This window comes from Bombina bombina, chromosome 3 (genome assembly GCF_027579735.1).
Source record: "Bombina bombina isolate aBomBom1 chromosome 3, aBomBom1.pri, whole genome shotgun sequence".
Classification (NCBI taxonomy): domain Eukaryota; kingdom Metazoa; phylum Chordata; class Amphibia; order Anura; family Bombinatoridae; genus Bombina; species Bombina bombina.
In genome coordinates, this window is record NC_069501.1 from 379,379,937 (window position 1) to 379,401,561 (window position 21,625).

General features: G+C 38.2%; 1 protein-coding gene across 1 annotated transcript in view; it reads right to left on the reverse strand.

Annotated features, from left to right (window-relative positions):
- TSPAN2 (tetraspanin 2) overlaps positions 1-21,625 on the reverse strand; it is a 458,679-nt gene that overhangs the window by 322,074 nt on the left and 114,980 nt on the right. The window contains exon 2 of the mRNA XM_053706532.1: positions 10,681-10,798. Coding sequence (XP_053562507.1) covers positions 10,681-10,798 — 118 coding nt within the window. The remainder of the gene's footprint in view (positions 1-10,680; positions 10,799-21,625) is intronic.

Consider the following 21,625-nt stretch of genomic DNA (forward strand, 5'->3'; position numbering starts at 1 on the left):
TTATGAGCCCATGTCGAAAATACAGATATATCTAGTCCTGGTGGGAAGTTTGGATTACCTAGTAGAGGTAGAAATTCTGACTTACGAAAGTTTATCTTAGTTTCCAAACATATCTTTTGCCATGCACAAAGATTGCGTTTAAAAGTAGAGAGCTGTATTATACTACTAGGGAGTTTTACCACGGGACAGTGTAAAATCGCTTTTAGCACAAAGGGAGCAAGTAATTTAGATTCCAATTTGTAAAAAGTAACATACGCTAGTTCGGTAATCCAATCAAGTGCAAATTTGCACAGAGCAGCATAGTTATAATATTTTATATTCGGGCACGCTAGGCCACCACACAATCAGCAGCCTTAGTATCACAGTTAGGCTGAACAACTAGCGCAACATAAGTTTCTGCTCCAGACCAGCAGTTCTCTGCAGCTCCTAAGCAGCAGTTCTTTAACCCCCACAAAGGGGTTTAACACACAGGTAAACACAGATTTGCAGGGTCAATATTGATAAAATTACATGCTCTAATAAATGTATTTTTTTTTACTATAATGGCCCTTTATCTATCAATCTATCTCTCCCTACCCATAACAATCCCACATGATTCGTGATGGTTGGGAAGTCTGTACGCCAATAAGCTGGTCTACTATTATCTGTTGTACAAATTTCCTCCTAGTTTCAATACAATATTAAAGATAAAGATGAGGTGCTAAAAAAAAAAGTTAACATTTAGGGGCCTATTTATTAAAGTGTTAACCGAAAATATGCCGGAATTCCGCATCGTAATTCTTGTGAGATTGATCCGACCTAGTTATCAAAGCCTGAAGATCGGCAAATGTTGAAATTTGTGACGTAACATACGATCCCGCGATCTCAATCCAACGCAGATCAATGCTTACGTCTTTACAGATGTTCTGACACATTCGGCTCTATTTGACACTTTTTCCAATTTATCAAACTTCTAACAGGTATGCTCGCGGCTATTCCGACGCATCGTACCTGGTTTTAAATCCGCCACCCTTGAGGCCGCAGATGCTATAGAAATCAATAGGAGTATGAAAAGCACCGAAAGCTTATGTTCGATGCTGCAAGAGAATGAAGCATACCCCATTGATTTTTATGGTTAAAAAAAAACCCAACACCCTAACATAAACCCCAAGTCTAAACACCCCTAATCTGCTGCCCCCGACATCGCTGCAAGCTACATAATGTTATTAACCCCTATTCCGCCGCCACTTGGGGGGTGTTTGTATTTTTTTTGCCAGGTAAAAGAGCTGTTATCTTTGAGGCAATGCCCCACAAAAGGCCCTTTTAAGGGCCATTGGTAGTTTATTGTAGGCTAGGGTTTTTTTATTTTGCGGGGGCTTTTTTATTTTGATAGGGCTATTAGATTAGGTGTAATTTTTTTTATTTTTGATAATTTGGTTTGTTATTTTTCGTAACTTAGTGTTTGTTTGTTTTTGTAACTTAGTTTTTTTTTAATTTGTAATTTAGGACTTTGTAATAATGTTTAAAATAGCGTTGCGGAATCTGTTGGCGCTCTACAAATAACCGATAATAATAATAATAATTGTATATTTAAATCATTTTAGTAGGGATAAGTTTTTTAAATTTATGTAATTTAGTTTATTTAATTGGTAGTTTAATTTTATTGTAGTATAATAGTTAGGGTAGGTTAATTAATAGTTTAAAATTAGTTTATTTTAATTCTACAGGTAATTTTTAATTTATTTGAAGATAGGGATGTTGTAATTTTAATTTAAAGTTAAGGGGTTAATAGCTTAATTTAGTTTTTTTGTGATGTTGGGGGGTAGACAGTTTAGGGGTTAATAGGTTTAGTTCGTGGTGGTGATGTGGGAGGCCAGAGGTTTAGGGGTTAATAAGTTTTTTTTAGTGGTGGCGGTGTCGGGGAGCGGCGGGATAGGGGTTAATAACTTTATTTAGGTTGCAGTGTTGTCGGGGAGCAGCGGGATAGGAGTTAATAACTTTATTTAGGTTGCGGCGGTATCGGGGAGTGGCAGGATAGGGGTTAAACATTTTAGTATAGTGGCAGCGTTTAGTAAAATGGTATAAATAAAGTTGGGAAATAGTTGGGAATAGACGCAAGATCGATCCCTGCTAGTTAACAACAGTATTTTTTTAATAAATAAGGAGAGCATATTGAGATCCGCGGCCACGATGTTTGGCGATGTTAGGCAAGCGTATTGATGCCGGCGAATGCAACATAGTTGACGCTTTGAAAAATACCCCGCTTTTGCTGAAACTAGTAGACTAGGATACTGCAGCCTTCATTTTCCTAGGCTGATTGAAGCAATTCCCACCACCTTATTGATAAACAGGAACAAGCATATGGCAGGAAAAAGTATATTTATTTGGCAAATGAACATTATTTAAGAAAATTTAAAACTGTTTTTTTGTGTTTAGTGATCTGACAAACAAGTGGCGTTGGTTAAAAAATAACTCCCTACAAGCTGACGTTTTTTTACTTAAATGCCCAGTGTGTGGTTTATCATACAGTCACATTCTTAATAATGAATAGTTTCAGACACTGATTTATGTGAAAAAGAACTAGTTGAGTCACTGGGAAAAAAAATGAAAATAAAATTTGTAGATGATAAACTTGAGGCTGAAGAGTTTGTTGAGGTTAAGAAACGCAGACATCATGAAACCAAGTGTTAGACAAAGAATCCACATGTAACATCAGTGCCTTAGATTAATAGTCATTTAGAAATAACAGAATTAATCACTAAGAATAAAAAGTGGGGCATTTTTTTTTACAAGAGCAGACATGAAACCAAGTTCAAAACAAAGAATTCATATGCAACATCCGTGTCTCAGATTAATAGTCATTTAGAAATAACAGAATTAGTCATTAAGAATAAAAAGTGGCACATTTTATTTTTTTATTTTTACAAGAGTGTGTATCTAACTCTTTAATAAAACCAGACATTTTAATAACTAAAAATGAAAATAATAAGAATCATATTTCCTATTTGGTAGTCTTGTATTAATTTTTGTATTTGACTAAAGTGTAAATAAATATTTAGAGGAAATTATCTACATAAATTGAGTAAAAATTGTGTTTTGTCTCACGCTCCCTAGAGATATCACAAGTAAAATATGTAAGCTAGATTTCATAATGCTGCAAATTTGCAGGTTGCAGAATCTGCTTTTTGGCGCCACTAGAGACAAAGGGACATGCATAAGTTTGCACAAAAGAAAGAGGTATTTAAAGGGACAGTGTACTGTAAAATATTCTCCTCTTTAATGTGTTCCCAATTATCTATATTAGCCGCTGGAGTGTATTAAATTGTTTACAAATAGCATTTAGCTTTATTTTTTCATTTGAAAAAGCTATTTTTGCCTGTTTTATCCCCACCTATACTGAACATTGTATTGGCTAAGAAAAGAAAAGCTATGTGGACATAACCAGGAGAAGAAATTACACTCCCAGAGGGAGGTAAGAGAAATACTTAATAAAATGTTGATTTTTCATTTTTCTCTCTAAGGCCCAGATATTTAAAACCTCTCCGCTCAGGTGAGATATTCTAAAACGATCCTCCAGTACTGCGAGATCCCTAGTGGAATTTTAAAAAGGCAGATTTTATGTTACTTCTCCAAGGGGTTTTCCCTGCATTTCTGTGGCCCTGATATTGAAAACCTCTCAGTTCAAGTGAGATATTTTAAAATGATCCTCCAGAACTGCAAGATCTCTAGTTAAATATTCAAATAGGAGATTTTGCTTTACATCTCCTAGGGGCGTTCTCTGCATTTCTGTATGTGAAGTAGAGACAAGCCCAGTGCAATATAGCACTGCATGACATGACAGTTCTGTATTTTATATGATTTTACACTTCCAATTAAATGTTATTACATTTAAACTTTGCACTTTCTATTTTGTATTTTATTTTATGTACAGCAGTGTATTTAGTGATTTTACAAATTCTGATTATAGAGCAGACTTCACAGAGGGAGAACTTGGAAATCTCAGAGAGATGAGAGATGCCTTTCATAAAATGTAATGCAGCTTTCTGGGATACAAAATTTCACATGGGAGAGAGAAGGCAACTGGAGAATCCCTGGGGCTAATATAAAGGCTCTGTTTGCATCAATTCCAAATTAAACTGAAATGTTTTCACTACAATTTAAATTAGTTTTGTCTATATTTTAGTATGTATTACATTTCTGTTAGTTAAATGTCTATTGTGAATTTTGAGCAAACTTCACCTGCATACAGCTGGCGAGACAAATCCATGAGACCAGCTTGTTTAAAATGCTTAGAACATTTCACAAGACTTGTGAGAGAGCTTCAGCCACCCTGGGAACTCCCCTGCTCAGCCCAGGGAACTGCCCTGTCCCTCCCACTTTCTGAAAGTGTCAGTTTTAGTTTGCAATGTATCAAATTCAATGTGCCATGTAATTTGTATATATAAACAGAAATATACAAAGTACTATCCTAATTTGTTAAAGTAACACAGTAATGTAACACAACTCTCATATCACAGTGCTGTATTCCACTGGGCTTCTCTCCTTCATATATATAAAAACGAGAGAGATCTCGCAGTGCTGGAGAGTGCCGCCCTTTTTCTTTTCAATATTCAGTGAGTTCAGCTCCTATGAAGTCTGAACTGCAATTTCTTTCCAAGCTGGAAAACCTTTGAATATCAGGCCCTTAGTACACAGACAGAGATAAGATAAGGAGGCTTTGTGTGTGTATAAAGAATGATAAGGTAAACGATAAGGTAAACGATAAGGTAAAATAACAATCTCCCACCAAGCAGAGCCCATTTAGGGCTAGATTACGAGTGGAGCACTATTTTTTGCTACTGCTCACGTGTTAACTCCTCTAGACGGAGGTTTTTTGTGTGTGTCGGTTAGCGCTTGTATTACAAGTTGAAAGTAAAACTTTTCACAGGAGTGCTATCCTGACGAGCGCAAAAAGCCAAACTTTGAATAACGCTACCTCGTTACCATATTTCTCCCCCTAACTATAGACTTCAATGGAGCAGGAAAAGTGTGTGTGTGTGGGGGGGGGGGGAGAGGGAACAAGTCACGCAAACCCGAACTCGTTTATATATATATATATATATATACACACATATACATACATATGTACACACATATAAACATATATATATCTGTATACAGGTGGCCCTCGTTTTACAACGGTTCAATTTACACCGTTTCAGAATAACAACCTTTTCTCCCAGTCATGTGAATGCTATTGAAAAGCATTGAGAAGCAGTGCATTTATTAAAATAGCCAGTAGGTGGAGCTATCCGCTTGTGTTGCAGCAAAGCCAAGCAAGCTGAAATTAATCAGTTTAACCAGACCTGAGCTATCAAGCAGATTTCAAAGGAACAAGATCTTCCTGTCTATAAATCAGTCCAGATTGGAATGCATAGAAAGAACTGTTTGCAGAAAAATGCAAGTAAAGTCTGTGTTGTGTGATTATTTTATTAGGTTTATAATGCTGTTTAGCAATTAAAGTCTTCATTTCAAAGCTTTAAAAATAATGTATTAGGTGTTACTTATGACAATTTTGAGAGGGGCCTGGAATCCATCTCCCTCACTTCCCATTGACTTACATTATAAACTGGGTTTCAATTTACAACGGTTTTGATTTACAACCATTCCTTCTGGAACCTAACCCCGGTGTAAACTCAAGGCTACCTGTATATAATTTTAGTGTTGACTTTAAAGGCATGCTAGATAGAATGATGCATTCAAAGAAAACATTAGTCTGAGAATAAGATGTAGATGTATTTTTTTAAAGTTTAATTAGCTGTTTAAATATTGACAAAATAACTGTAGCTGTGGCCAATTAAGGACAGTTATAAATAAGTCACTAGAGTGAGCAGCCAATGGCTGTGTGAAAAATCAGTGTTCTGCACTTTCATTTCTAACACAAACTAAAAAGCTCACAATTTCAGAATGGAATAACAGGAAAAGGGGACAATATAAATAATGAAAGTATATTATAGAGTTTGTTATATATATACAATTTATAATTTTATATTACCCTCTCAAAGTGTTTAATGTCCCTTTAAACAGTCTGTTTCATTGTTGTTATAAAAAAGCACTAAGATGTATTATACTTAATAGAAATAATTGCAACATGCATTGTTTATCTATTTACATGGATTTTACCTTGTATTTCTTTATTTCCATACATTTGTGCAGTGTCCTTTACTTCCTGTATTTCCTACAAACATACGGCTAGATTACGAGTTTTGCGGTATGAGTGAAAAAGCAGCGTTAAGCCTCATAACGCTGCTTTTTCACTACCGCTGGTATTAGGAGTCTTGCAGGTTTAGGGGCACCACACACTTTTTGGCCTTAACGCAAATGAACTTACGCAATTTGTGCAAAGTCTTTTTTGAATGGGACTTCCACAGCGCCGGTATTACGAGTCTGCCTCGGAGGCCAAAAAGTGAGCGGTACACCTTATACCGCCAAGATCGATACCGTAAACTGAAAGTCAGTTATGAGTTTTATGCTACAACGCCATAACATAAAACTCATAACTAAAGTGCTAAAAAGTACACTAACACCCATAAACTACATATTAACCACTAAACCAAGGCCCTCCCGCATCGCAAACAGTAAAATAAAATTATTAACCCCTAATCTGCCGCTCCCGATATCGCCGCCACTAGAATAAACATATTAACCCCTAAACCGCCGTACTCCCGCCTCGCAAACACTAGTTAAATATTAACCCCTAATCTGCCGCCCCCAACATCACTGCCACCTACCTACATTTATTTACCCCCTAATCTGCCGTCCCAACATCACTGCCACTATACTAAATTTATTAACCCCTAAACCTAAGTCTAACCCTAACATCCCCTAACTTATATATAATTAAAATAATTCTAAATAAAACCTACTATTAATAACTAAATAATTCATATTTAAAACTAAATACTTACCTATAAAATAAACCCTAAGCTAGCTACAATATAACTAATAGTTACATTGTAGCTAGCTTAGGTTTTATTTTTATTTCACAGGCAAGTTTGTGTTTATTTTAACTAGGTAGAATAGTTAGTAAATAGTTATTAATTATTTACTAGCTACCTAGTTAAAATAAATACAAATGTACCTGTAAAATAAAACCTAACCTGCCTTACACTAACACCTAACCTTACACTACAATTAAATCAATTACCTAAATTAAATACAATTACCTAAATTAAAAAAGACACACTAAATTACACAAAATAAAAAAAGAAATTATCAGATATTTAAACTAATTACACCTAATCTAATAGCCCTATCAAAATATAAAGCCCCTCCCCCCAAAATAAAAAAAAACCCTAGCTTAAACTACCAATAGCCCTTAATGCCCCCAAGAAATCAGCTCTTTTACCTGTAAAAAAAAATACAAACACCCCCCAACAGTAAAACCCACCACCCACACAACCAACCTCCCAAATAAAAACCTAACTAAAAAAACCTAAGCTCCCCATTGCCCTGAAAAGGGCATTTGGATGGGCATTGCCCTTAAAAGGGCATTTAGCTATTTTTCAATTGCCCAAAAGCCCTAATCTAAAACTAAAACGCACCCAATAAACCCTTAAAAAAGCCTAACACTAACCCCCGAAGATTCACTTACAGTTTTGAAGACCCGACATCCATCCTCAACGAAGCGGCAGAAGTCCTCATCGAAGCCCGCAAAAGTCTTCATCCAAGCGGCAAGAAGTCCTCAACGAAGCCGGGAGAAGTCTTCATCCAAGCTTGCAGAAGTGGTCCTCCAGATGGGCAGAAGTCTACATCCAGACGGCATCTTCTATCTTCATCCATCCGGCGCGGCTCCATCTTCAAGACATTCGGCGCAGAGCATCCTCTTCTGTCGAAGTCTTCTTGCAGAATGAAGGTTCCTTTAAATGACATAATTGAAGATGGTGTCCCTTGAATTCCGATTGGGTGATAGAATTCTAAAAATCATATTGGCTGATGCAAAATCCTATTGGCTGTTCCAATCAGCTAATAGAATGCAAGCTCAATCCTATTGGCTGAGGACTTTTTCACCTTTAATTCCAATTGACTGATAGAATTCCATCAGCCAATCGGAATTAAAGGGACGCCATCTTGGATGATGTAATTTAAAGGAACCTTCATTCAGCAAGAAGATTTCGATTGAAGAGGATGCTCCACGCTGGATGTCTTGAAGATGGAGCCGCTCCGCGCCGGATGGATGAAGATAGGAGATGCTGTCTGGATGAAGACTTCTGTGGGCTTGGATGAAGACTTCGGCCGGCTTCGATGAGGACTTCTGCCGCTTCGTTGAGGATGGATGTCTGGTCTTCAAAACTGTAAGTGGATCTTTGGGGGTTAGTGTTAGGCTTTTTTAAGGGTTTATTGGGTGGGTTTTAGATTAGGGCTTTTGGGCAATTGAAAAAGAGCTAAATGCCATTTTAAGGGCAATGCCCATCCAAATGCTTTTTTTCAGGGCAATGGGGAGCCTAGGTTTTTTTAGTTAGGTTTTTATTTGGGGGGTTGGTTGTGTGGGTGGTGGATTTTACTGTTGGGGGGGTGTTTGTATTTTTTTTACAGGTAAAAGAGCTGATTTCTTTGGGGCAATGCCCCGCAAAAGGCCATTTTAAGGGCTATTGGTAGTTTAGTTTAGGCAAGGGTTTTTTTTATTTTGGGAGGGCTTTTTTTATTTTGATAGGGCTATTAGATTAGGTGTAATTAGTTTAAATATCCGATAATTTCCTTTTTTATTTTGAGTAATTTAGTGTTTTTTTGTGTGTAATTTAGGTAATTGTATTTAATTTAGGTAGTTTATTTAATTGTAGTGTAATGTTAGGTGTTAGTGTAACTTAGGTTAGGTTTTATTTTACAGGTAAATTTGTATTTATTTTAGCTAGGTAGTTAGTAAATAGTTAATAACTATTTAGTAACTATTCTATCTAGTCAAAATAAATACAAAGTTACCTGTAAAATAAAAAAAAACCTAAGCTAGATACAATGTAACTATTAGTTATATTGTAACAAGCTTAGGGTTTATTTTACAGGTAAGTATTTAGTTTTAAATAGGAATTATTTAGTTATTAATAGTAGCTTTTATTTAGATTTATTTTAATTATATTTAAGTTAGGGGGTGTTAGGGTTAGACTTAGTTTTAGGGGTTAATAAATATAGTATAGTGGCGGCGACGTTGGGGGCAGTAGATTAGGGGTTAATAAATGTAGGTAGGTGGCGGCGATGTTAGGGGTGGTAGATTAGGGGTTAATAATATTTAACTAGTGTTTGAGATGCGGGAGTGCGGCGGTTTAGGGGTTAATATGTTTATTATAGTGGCGGCGATGTCCGGAGCGGCAGATTAGGGGTTAATAAGTGTAAGATTAGGGGTGTTTAGACTCGAGGTTCATGTTAGGGTGTTAGGTGTAAACATAAATTTTGTTTCCCCATAGGAATCAATGGGGCTGCGTTACTGAGCTTTACGCTGCTTTATTGCAGGTGTTAGGCTTTTTTTCACCCGGCTCTCACCATTGATGTCTATGGGGCAATCGTGCACGAGCATGTAAAACCAGCTCACCGCTGACTTAAGCAGCGCTGGTATTGGAGTGTGGTATGGAGCTCAATTTTTCTCTACGCTCACTTCTTGCCTACTAACGCCGGGTTTATGAAAACCTGTAATACCAGCGCTGTAGGTAAGTGAGCGGTGACAATAACTTGCAAGTTAGCACCGAGCACCTATTAGCGCAAAACTGGTAATCTAGCCGATAGTTTCCACAGCACTTGCTTAACAATCATGACATGACATGACTAAGGGTGTACAGCCTGAAACGTTGCTGCCTATTGTACCCTAAAATTACCCATAAATAAAGGAAAATATTTTCAAGCAAGTGCTGTGGACACTATGGGGCATATGTATCAAGCTCCGATTGGAGCTTGATGCCCTGTGTTTCTGTCGAGCCTGTAGGCTCGCCAAAAACAGCAGTTATGAAGCAGCGGTCACAAAGACCGCTGCTCCATAACCTGACCGCCTGCTCTGAGCAGACGGACACACATCGCCAGAAATCAACCCGATCGAGTACGATCGGGTTGATTGACACCCCCCTGCTGGCTGCCGATTGGCCGCGAGTCTGCAGGGGGCAGCGTTACACCAGCAGCTCTTGTGAGCTGCTGGTGCAATGCTGAATACGGCGAGCGTATTGCTCGCCGTATTCAGCGAGGTCTGCGGATCAGGTCCCCCAGACCTTAATAACTAGAGGCCTATGTTTGTTGGATGTACCTGAGAGCTAGCAGTGAGCTCTCGTCTGCGATTGCATTTGCACTATCCTGGACATACTGCTAGTTTCTATATATTGGATAAGGCTTCCTATACTTCCTGTCACCGCCTTACAAGGGGGTCTCTGCAGGAAGGTTTATCTGAACCTGATGTCATAAAACTTCTAGGCTAGTTACTATTTAGTGACTTGACTAGATAACAGGGAGTCAGACTTGCTCATGCCTAGATCAGTCAGAATGTCACCTAAATTTCAAACATGTCAGCTCCCATATCACACTGGGGGCGGGGCCACACTGAGAATTTCAAAAAGTGCTCATTATGCAAGAAAACAAGTAAGATGTTTGCTGTTTTTGTTTTACTTTGCTTTCACATACTTGTTTTTACTGAAATAACACTTTTTAATATCCCTTTAAGCTTGTGCTCTAAAAGCTCATCACACTTACCCATAAATAATGATCCATCATATACTTCAAGGTCTGAGCTTAGTTCTTTATTTAAATCATCCAAATCCGCACCAAATCGAAGCCATAAACCGATAGCAATTATAGCAGATCCTGCCAGCTGCAAATGGAAAGAGAAAAAACATTGTGGATCACAAGAGTGGTAATCATTAAAATGGCTGGCTGCCCATAATTACTTGAGACTCTTTCAGATAATGCTAAGAATTATACCACTTGAATTTACTAAGATAAGTGATGATAAAGGCAGTCATAACGTTCCTAATCATCTCTAATGTTTTTGGTAGCAACTTATTTACAACCATAAATCCCATTTGCTGTCTAGCATTAATGTCTTATAAACATATTTTTCTTTTAATAATGCGTACTTTGATACATGAATGGATGAAGCAAAAAATAATAAAAGGCAGCTGTAGAGACTATTGTTTTATTCCCTATTGGACAGTTTTGGATCAAAAGGATGAGGCTGGGAGGTTCATGTCAAAAGATTAAATACAGAAGAATTGCATCATCAACAAGTGCATAATAAAAAGACAATGCAATAGTACTTATGCTGAATTTTAAATGGGCATTTCTGACAAATGTAAAAATGTATTTTAAGGGACACTGAACCCAAATTTTTTTCTTTCGTGATTCAGATAGAGCATGAAATTGTAAGCAACTTTCTAATTTACTCCTATTATCAAATTTTCTTTATTCTCTTGGTATCTTTATTTGAAAAGCAAGAATGCAAGTTTAGATGCCGGCCCATTTTTCGTGAACAACCTGGGTTGTCCTTGCTGATTCGTGGATACATTTATCCATCAATAAAAAAGTGCTGTCCAGAGCACTGAACCAAAAAACAAGCTTAGATGCCTTCTTTTTCAAATAAAGATAGCAAGAGAATGAAGAAAATGTGATAATAGGAGTAAATTAAAAAGTTGCTTAAAATTGCATGCTCTAATCACGGAAGAAAAAAATTGGGTTCAGTGTCCCTTTAAATTTGCCAGTCCTGTATCATGTTACAGCCATCAACCAATAACATACTTATATGTGTATACTCTGTGAACTCTTGCACATGCTCAGTAATAGCCGATGCCTCCGAAAATGTGCATATAACTAACCTGTGCACAATTTGATGATTGAAGTACATTAGAAAGTCTCTTAAAATGTAATGCTCTATCTGAATCATGAAAGTTTAAGGGGCCAATTTATCATGTGTTTGGCGGACATGATCCGCTGTATAAATCATGTCTGCCAGACATCGATAACCGCCAACAGCGTATACTGTATTCGGGTGAACTGCTTGTGCAATGCCACCCCCTGTAGATTCGCGGCCAATCAGCCGCTAGCAGAGGGTGTCAATCAACCCGATCGTATGCGATCGGGCGGATTGCTGTCCGCTGCCTCAGAGGCGGCGTACGAGTTAAGGAGCAGTGGTCTTAAGAAGGCTTGCGCGGAAACTGATAAATCGGCCCCTAAACATGAACTTAGTGTCCCTTTAAGCCAAGCTAAGCATTGGTGTAAAGAGCATGGTCTCTGTAGTCCATGGAGAAATATAGGCAATCCTAGTGTAAAGCCAGTTTGGCTAGGGTTTGGCATTCTATCTATCTATCTATCTATTACTCGTTGTCTGTATGTCTACTGTGTTTATCTATCAAGAGTTTTGGAGAAATGGAGGAGAGGGGGCATGTCTTAAAAATTGCCTGGGGCTGAGTTGTTTCTGTTAACAACACCCAGCTATTACTGTTCGTTTGTTTGGTTGTTGTTTTTTTTTTAATTTTTTGGGAAAAAATCTTCTTTAAAGAGAAGCAGTATATGTATTTTTTAAACAAAATGTTAATGCCTTATCAATTTATGTTGATGGTTTACTTGACTATATTAGACACTGTATTACTCAAAGTAAGGCTGTTTTTCCATATAACTGTAGCTCATATTCCATTTTCAAAAAATTCCAGTGTCATTAAAATATCCTATAATTGTGCCCTCAAACAGTGGCCAGAACGTAAGTAATGTGTGCTGTATGATTTCCACCAGTCTCTGCCAGTCTTTCCAACCTCAGACAGCTGTCTGAATTATTGGTTCTCCAATCAGAGTACACTAATTTCCTTATAGGAATAAATATCACAAAACTGCAATAAGGATTTGTTCACTTCTAAAACTTGACTAACATAATACTTGGAAACAACAATGAAGCTCTAAAGTTTGTATTTGTCCCACATACTGCATGCTTGTATTCCACAGAAAGTAAAAAAAGTGAGGAGATAATGTGGCACTCCAACTTTAAAACATTTTTATTATTAATTATAAAAATTGAAAAAAGGCCACATAATAAATTATATAAAGTATAAAAAAAAATGCTAGAAATGATAGCTACAAATTCTTAAACACCAAATTATCAAAACAAAAACAGTAAAAACTGGCTATTAGGATATAACCCACAGTGGACACCTACAGAATTCCTGGCCAATAACAGGATACCTCGGTGTCATTCAGGGATAACACTAGTAAATGTCCATACAGTTTCAAGGACAAAATTGAAAATGAAAATATATATTTAAAATATCAACGCATTTCAAGCAGGTATATATGAAGAGCCATCATTTGTAGTAATTGCTTTTACACATGTAGAGAAAGCTCTTTTGGACAATACATTAACCCCTCTCTTTTCTACTTTTTGTAAATCAATAACATTTGTTGCACAGGAAATTAGCACATATAGGCAAGTATCCCTGCTTGCTTTTACCCAGTAAAACTCCATATACATTGTTACCAATGCACAAGAGGATTCTGGGTAAGATATGCAAATTAGATATGCAACATCTCAAACTCTTTGCTTCAAATACTGTGTTTACACACAGAGATCCTAAAAGAGTGAATAGAGCAAATACTGAAATTCCCCCCATTAGGGGATCACTCCGTGTTAACACAGTATTTGAAGCAAAGAGTTTGAGATGTTGCATATCTAATTTGCATATCTTACCCAGAATCCTCTTGTGCATTGGTAACAATGTATATGGAGTTTTACTGGGTAATAGCAAGCGGGGATACTTGCTAATTTCCTGTGCAACAAATCTTATTGATTTACTTGTGAGACATGGCGGATTTTAATCTCAATTTTAATGAATTTCTACTTTTTTAAAAAATAATTTTACAAGGTGAGTTGCACCAGGTTCCTGTTCAACTACTTGTTTACTTTATTTTACAGCACAAACCCATACTTTTTTATGTTTGTGTATTTGAACCAGGGAGGTATTTTATAAAACATTCACCGATACAGCACACCACCCAGCTATTTTGTTACTAAAAGCTTTATTCTAGTCTCAGCGGTCATTTCACATTACCTCTCTACATCTATTCATTTACAACATATATATTGCTCACACTTTAGGCTGGAAGACAAATTTGGGCAATAGCCTGCTTCTCTATTTTGAGGTTCTTACATTTCTGTTCTGGTAGAATCTAGGTTTATTTCCTACAGCTAATAGTTTGTAAACTTTATTCCCAAATGCTGGAAGCAATAAAATAACAACAACAACTTATAGTTACACACTCCTGATTTAAAAAATGTACTGAAATAATTTCTAGTAGCAAGAGTTTAAAGGGACAGTCCACAATAGAATTGTTATTATTTTAAACGACAGATAATCAATTTATTATCCATTCCCAAGTTTTGCATAACCAACACAGTTATATTAATATTTTTTTTACCTCTGTGATTACCTTATATCTAAGCATCTTCTGACAGCCCCCTGATCACATGACTTTTTATTTATTATCTATTGAGTTGCATTTAGTACTGTGTTGTGCTAAATCTTAAATAACCCCCCGGGCGTGAACACATTGTTATCTATATGGCCCACATGAACTAGCAGTCTCCTGTTGTGAAAAGCAAATACAAAAGCATGTGACTAAGAGGCTGTCTATAGTGGCTTAGAAATAGGCAGAAATATAGAGGTTTAAATGTTATAAAGTATATTAATCTAGCAATGTTGGTTGTGCAAAGCTGGGGAATGGGTAGTAAAGGCATTATCTATTCTTCAGATCCCCAAGACTGAGATACAGGCTTCTAAGCAGCATGCCCCCTTTCCCTATACTTTGTATTGACAAATTGTTAATAAAGTTGCGCAATGATGTCACCGCGCAAAACGTGATGCCCCAGTGATGCCTGTCACTCTACAGGCACGATCGCCAGGGTAGGAGCGGGTGGGAGCCCCCAGATCTCCCACAAGGTGGGAGAGTGCTAGTGACGGCACTGAGCCGTCATTAGTACCAGAGTGGGAAACTCTGTGATGGCTCAGAGTCGTCATTAGCACTCAAAGGGTTAATATACTTTTTGGGTGCATTGCGGGAGGAGTCAGGCGGAATTGTGGGGAATCTGGTAAAATTGGTGGTAGGTAAATGAGGGCCAGTCACAGTTGGGGGGCAGCCATTATCCTGAGGGGGGTAGTGTCTCCCCTGGAGACACCACTGCTGCTTCCTAAGAGGAAAATAATTATTATCTTTTAAATGAGGGTCATTGTCCCTTAGTATCAAACAGGTAATAAGTCAGTGCTCTGTTATAGACTCCCATCATCTTCATTTTATTGATACAATTACAGTATACAGAGCATGTGCATATGAATATAACATAAAAACTGCATGATAAATATGGTTTTAGAACTCCAGTGGATGTTCTGTACAAGAATGGCTGTCCATAGTCTGAAGCTCTTTGTTTCTGCAGTTTTAGTGGGTGATACAGCCAATCAAAAGGCTTACCTCCTGACCCATAGAGAGGCAGCAGATAGAATTAGGAGTCACATATGTGCTGTAGCAGCCTGTCATTTAATAGACTGCTATAGAATAGAATAAGGAATGAAAGGCTGCCTTCCTAGCATGCCATCTCCACATTTATAAAGAATATGCACATATTCTACACTAGAGGGAACTAGCTGCTGATTGGTGAATGCACACATTTGTCTTTTGTGAATGGCTAAATAGATGAGTTCATCTAGCTGCTAGAAGTGCAATGCTGTTCCTTCAGCAAAGGATAACAAGAGAATGAAGCCCATTTGACAATAGAAGTAAACTGGAAAGTTGTTTAAAATTGTAAGTTCTATCAAAATCATGAACGAAAATTTGGGGGGTTTCCTGTCCCTTTAATTTTGACTTTACTGTCCTGTTAACAAAAATTGTTATGCAAAAAAAGAAAAAATGTCATGTGTATGTCCCACCTGCTATTACTGATGTGTAGCATAATCACTAAAATATTGTAAATAATACTTGTTAAATTATGTACTGCTTAATGTAATTGATATGTTTGACAGAAAGAAAAAAAAAAAAAGCATGTTCAGACTGACAAAACAATACAAAATACTTGAAATGGCAAGAGAGATATATTTCCTGGCAGAACTAGTGGGCTATATTTTTATTTACCCTAAAGGCTGGTAAAACTCTTAAGTGTTCCTGCAACATTTTTCCTGAAGTCTTGTAAAAAACAGGAAATGAAATCCTGGTAGACTGGGAATGTTCTTTACTGGCCCTTCTTGGTGGTACTGAATTTTACCTCTATTGTTAAACAGGGGAGTTGCAGAATTTGATTGTGCTTGGGAACCAGCAGACAGGAAACAACAGTTAGAAGTTAGAAGGTATCGTATGCCTTCACAGCACAAGGATATCAATTACTCAAACATAACTTGAAGTGAGTGTGTGTTTTGTTTGGTTTTGTCTTAAAAATAAAAAATAAATTGTTTATATATTCAAATCTTACAACCAAATGTCTCATTGTACATATACATATATATATATAAATATAGAAAGCATTCTATGCATAATCTTAAATTTAAATGTCACAAGAAAAAGTACAGCATGCATCAAAAGTATTATTGAAGTAGAAATTAATAAAGTATGGTATGTGGTTGAGAAGGGCAGAACTTTTACAAATATATATGTTAAAGGGACATTAAACACTAAATGCATGCTAGATAGAATGATGCATTCAAAGAAAAGACTAGTCCATGACTAACATGTAGATGTATTTTTTAAAGTTTCATTAGTTGTTTAAAAAGTGACAAAATAAAAGTAAAGTTTTAGTGTCTATAAAACACTGTGAGCTGCCATGTTGTAACTTGTGTTGCCTTCTCTGCTGTGGCCAATTAGGGACAGTTATACATAGGTCATTAGAGTGTGCAGCCAATGGTTGTGCTGGATTTAACAATGTTCTGCACTTCCATTTCTAACAGGAACTGAAAAGCTCACAATTTCAGAATGGAATTAAAGGCAAAGAGGACAAAATAAATAATGAAAGTATATTGCAGAGTTTTTTTATAACTACAATTTATCATTTTATATTACCATCTCAAAGTGTTTAATGTCCCTTTAACACCTTAAATGGAGAAGAAAAATCAATGCACTCCCAGAGGCAGTTTCAAAAGTGAAACTGCACAGGTGACACTGCTGCAACCATACTATGTACATGGTGCAATATTATGGCTGGCTTTACAGCTCCCTCCAAGTGATAGTAATTGTGACGGACCACCTGTTACCTCGCCTAGGTACCTCCGCCAAAAGCTGCCTCCTGCCCTTCTAACCCCTCCAGCAGATAGATAGCGGACACCAGCCCTTTACCCCAATCAAGGGACAGGACTCATGTTCAGGTAAAACCAAAGGAATAACTGTTTATTGGAAGGTTTACACACAATCCCCCTTCATGAATAGACATTAACAAGATCAGCAGGTCAAACATTAGATTATTATATCAAACAATAGAAATGTCTCCAAACTGTTGAAAAAGACATACAACCCCCAACCCTGCACCTGAGCACATAGACTCCCTCTTACCAGTAATCTTATTAATCTTATTGTAGATTGCATGTCTGGGGACATGTTTTACTTAATCAGATAAGCCAGCCGGGTGGGAGTCTACAGGTGACCGAAACTAGTTCCACAAGCCTGGCTACGGGTGGGGCGAACTTCTGCCCTGAACAAAGGATGTCTCCATGGAAACCTGACACGCTGGGGTTCCTATTAGTCCTATTGCCGGGGCCAATTAGTCACTTGTGGTACATAAAGTGTTCCTTTACTGAGAACCGCTATCACAGTAAAAAGATAACCGAAAACAGTTCCAGGAGGCCGGTTGCCTAAAGTGCGCCTCAGCCGCTCCTGCAGAACTACTGTTCTGGGTACTGCCTGACCAGGCTGCTGAGCAGAGTCTAGCAGCTGTCGGTAGGCGATCTCCAGATCCTATTCCTGAATGGCCATAGCCTCTAAATCTTCCTGAGCCCAGCACACTTCTGAGATTCCCAGCAACCGTTCTCTGTAATCCAAGATTTCCTCCCACCGCCACTGCAGATCACTCCCGAAGACATGATCCGTGGACAGCTTTCCATACAACAGCCCTAAGCTGCCGTAGCCAAAGCCTTCTGTCAGGCTGTCGTCCCCGGTCCAGGGGTACACTTGGGCTACATATCATCGGAGGGCTCTGTAGCTCTCGTACAGCCGCATCTCTTCCCGGACCAGCCAACTCAACTCGGCTGTCCACTCTTCGTGTGTTTTTTCTCCCAAGAACAACGCCTGCATCTCGTAGTGCACCCAGTACCTTTCTTGGAGGGAGGGGAGAATCTTTCTCTGGTGGTGCTGCTCCGGGTCTAGCGTTTCTTGCCATAGTTGCCGGCAGACTGAGTCATACCACTCTAGCAGGACCTGCTCTGAAACTAATCCTCTGTGTTGCACCCGCATCTCTTGCGACCTCCTTCCAAATTCCTCTTCCATGGCTATTGGTGTGTGTTCTGCTCCTCTTCTGCTAGCCGGACCTCGGATCCAGGTGGTGGTTTGGATGTCCCATACTGCAGGAAGCATCCCACCACTTGCCACCAACTGTGACTGACCGCCTGGTACCCTGCCTGGGTACTTCTGCCAAAAGCTGCCTCCTGCCCTCCAAACCCCTCCAGCAGATAGATAGCTGACACCAGCCCATTACCACAACCAAGAGATAGGACTCATGTTCAGGTAAAACAAAAGAAATAACTGTTTATTGCAAGTTTCACACACATTTTATACACTTCCAGGGACAATCCCCCTTTATGAATAGACATTTACTAAATCAGCAGGTCAAACATTAGATTATCAGATCAAACAAAAGAAATGTCTTCAAACGGTTGAAAAAGACATACAACCCCCCAACCCTGCACCTAGTCTCCCTCTTATCAGTAATCATATTAAGCTTATTGGAGACTGCATGTCTGGGGACATGTTTTACTTAATCAGATAAGCCAACTGGGTTGGAGTCTACAGGTGACCGAAACTAGTTCCAGAAGCCTGGCTACGGGTGGGGCGAACTTCTGCCCTGAAAAAAGGATGTCTCCATGGAAACCTGACACCCTGGGGTTCCTACTAGTCCTATTGCTGGGACCAATTAGTCACTTGTGGTACATTAAGTGTTCCTTTCCCAAGAACCGCTATCACAGTAAAAAGGTACCCAAACACAGTTCCATGAGGCCGGCTGCCTAAAGTGAGCCTCAGCTGCTCCTGCAGAACCACTGTTCTGGATACTGCCTGGCCTCATCTCCCTGGTAGTCACTCCCGGCCAGTAAGAGGGTTTCCAGTTCTGGTTCCCCTAATTGCCCTGACCAAGTCAAATAGGGTAAAATCCTTGGTCTCTTCCATGGGCTATAATCAGTGGGCAGGAGGCTAGCCTACAACCCCCTCCAGAAGCACAAATGATGGTAGGGTTCTTCACAGTAATGACAGCTCATATCATACAAATGTCTACGGATAATATAATATAATCATAATAATGATAATAAAATAAGCATTGTTATATAATATAGTTACAGTTTCAATATGTCCCTATACACATCATTCAATACCTTAAACATAGGACACTCAGTGCAGATAAATCCTAAATCATCAGAGCCCCATCACGATTACACTCTAAACTGCAAATCATTAACTTCCATACCCCCTACCATAATTAAGCCACAAACTCTCAATCATTATAGGTATCAGCCCTGAATCAGCATAGGTCACTGGTATTAACCTTTAAACTACACTGCTTAACCACTACCATTAACACTTAATTCATCAAACCTCACTTTATTTAACCACCATGCCACCTTAAGGATTAAGCATGAAAATATCATAGCCACAAAAACAATTAACACCAATACTGCCATACGCCCATTCAGTATTAAATTATATGCCACTATCTAATCAACTCAAACTCAAAAAGTCAAGCCCCAATTGCAAATAACCTTGTCTTCCCCATCCCCATAGCAACTACTAGATATTAATATGGAGTTGTCCCACTCCTTTGTGGATATAGCAGCAACAACTCTTCATGGAAGGCTGTGCACAATATTTTGCAGTGTGTCTGTGGGAATTTGTGCCCATTTAGCCAAAAGAGCCTTTGTAAGATCTGGCATTAATGTTGGAACAAGAAGGTCTGGCTTGCAATTGACATTCCAATTTATCCCAAAGGTGTTCAATGGGGTTGAGGTTATGGTTCTGTGCAGGTCACTCAACACCAAAGTTGTTAAACCATGTCTTTGTGGACCTACCTTTGTGCACAGGGACGCAGTTATGCTGGAACAGGAAGGGGACTAAACCAAACTGCAACCACAAAGGTGGAAGCACCTCTGATTAAAATGCATTTGTATCCTGTAGCATTAAGATGACTCTTCACTAAAACTAAGGTGCCTATCACAAACCCTGAAAAACAGAACCAGAACACTGTCCCTCCTCCACTAACCTCTACAGTAGACACTTTGTATTATAGTAGGTAGAATTCTCCTGGTATTTGGCACACCCAGATTCTTTTATCAGACTGCCAGATAGTGAAGTGTGATTCATCACTCCAGAGAACGTTTCCACTGCTCCAGAGTCTATTGGCAGCTTGCTTTACACCACTCCAACCAAAGCTTGACATTGTGCATGTTGATATGAGGCCAGTGTGCAGCTGCTTCTCAATGGAAGCCCATTTCCTGATGAAGAGTTCTTGCTTCCAAAGTTTTCCAAACACACTTTATAACTCTGTAGAGAGTTATGCAACAGATAATAAGCAATTTTTCATGCAAACCATTCTTCAGCCCTTGACAGCACTACTTGAGATTACGTGGTCTACCACTTCATGGCTGGGCTACTGTTGCTCCTAGATGCTTCCACTTCACAATAATGGTATTTAAAGTTCACAGAGGCAGATCTAGTAGGGCAGAAATTTCATGAACTGACTTCATGTTACGACAGTGTTACATTAAAATCTAGAAATACCTGTTACACTATACAAGCGTAACTCTAGGGGGCGCTAGAAGAAATATATAATTTTTAAAAATATAATTTTTAAAAAAAGGCCAACCAAGGCCTAATATAAATATAGATGTATTACAACAATCTGTAGGATAATACTGAAGTATAGTAAAAACAAACACTATAAAAATAATATAAAATGATCAGATAATAATGTATACAGACAAAATAATAATGACAATTACAGAAAAAATGAGACATGGACTCTCATCAAATGTGATGTGATGAGATCAATATAAACAGAAAATGCAGCTTAAAACAATATATAATAAATAAATAGTATTAAGTCTCTAATAAGTTCTTATCTGTATATGATATTGATGCTCAGACAGTCCCAAGATTAGGAGGGCACTTCAGAGGTTTATTAGTCCTCCTGGGTAGCACATATATAAGATTCTCCCTTAGATCCAGAAGTCAGCTCCCTGTCACAAAACCAGTCTGGATAAATACTCTCTCTGTGCAAAGAAAATCACAAAGACAAGGGCGCCTCCTCGTGTGATATAGTTTGGACAAATGTAAAAAAAGTGAATACAGATTTTATATTCACAAGTAAAGCAGCACTCTGTTGTGCTTATAGAGGCAGACTGGGAGTTCACAGTGTCCCAGTTCACTGACCAAGGCAGTGCAACAAATCACTCCAGGGTAGATTTCAATCAAGCTCAGGCTCTAA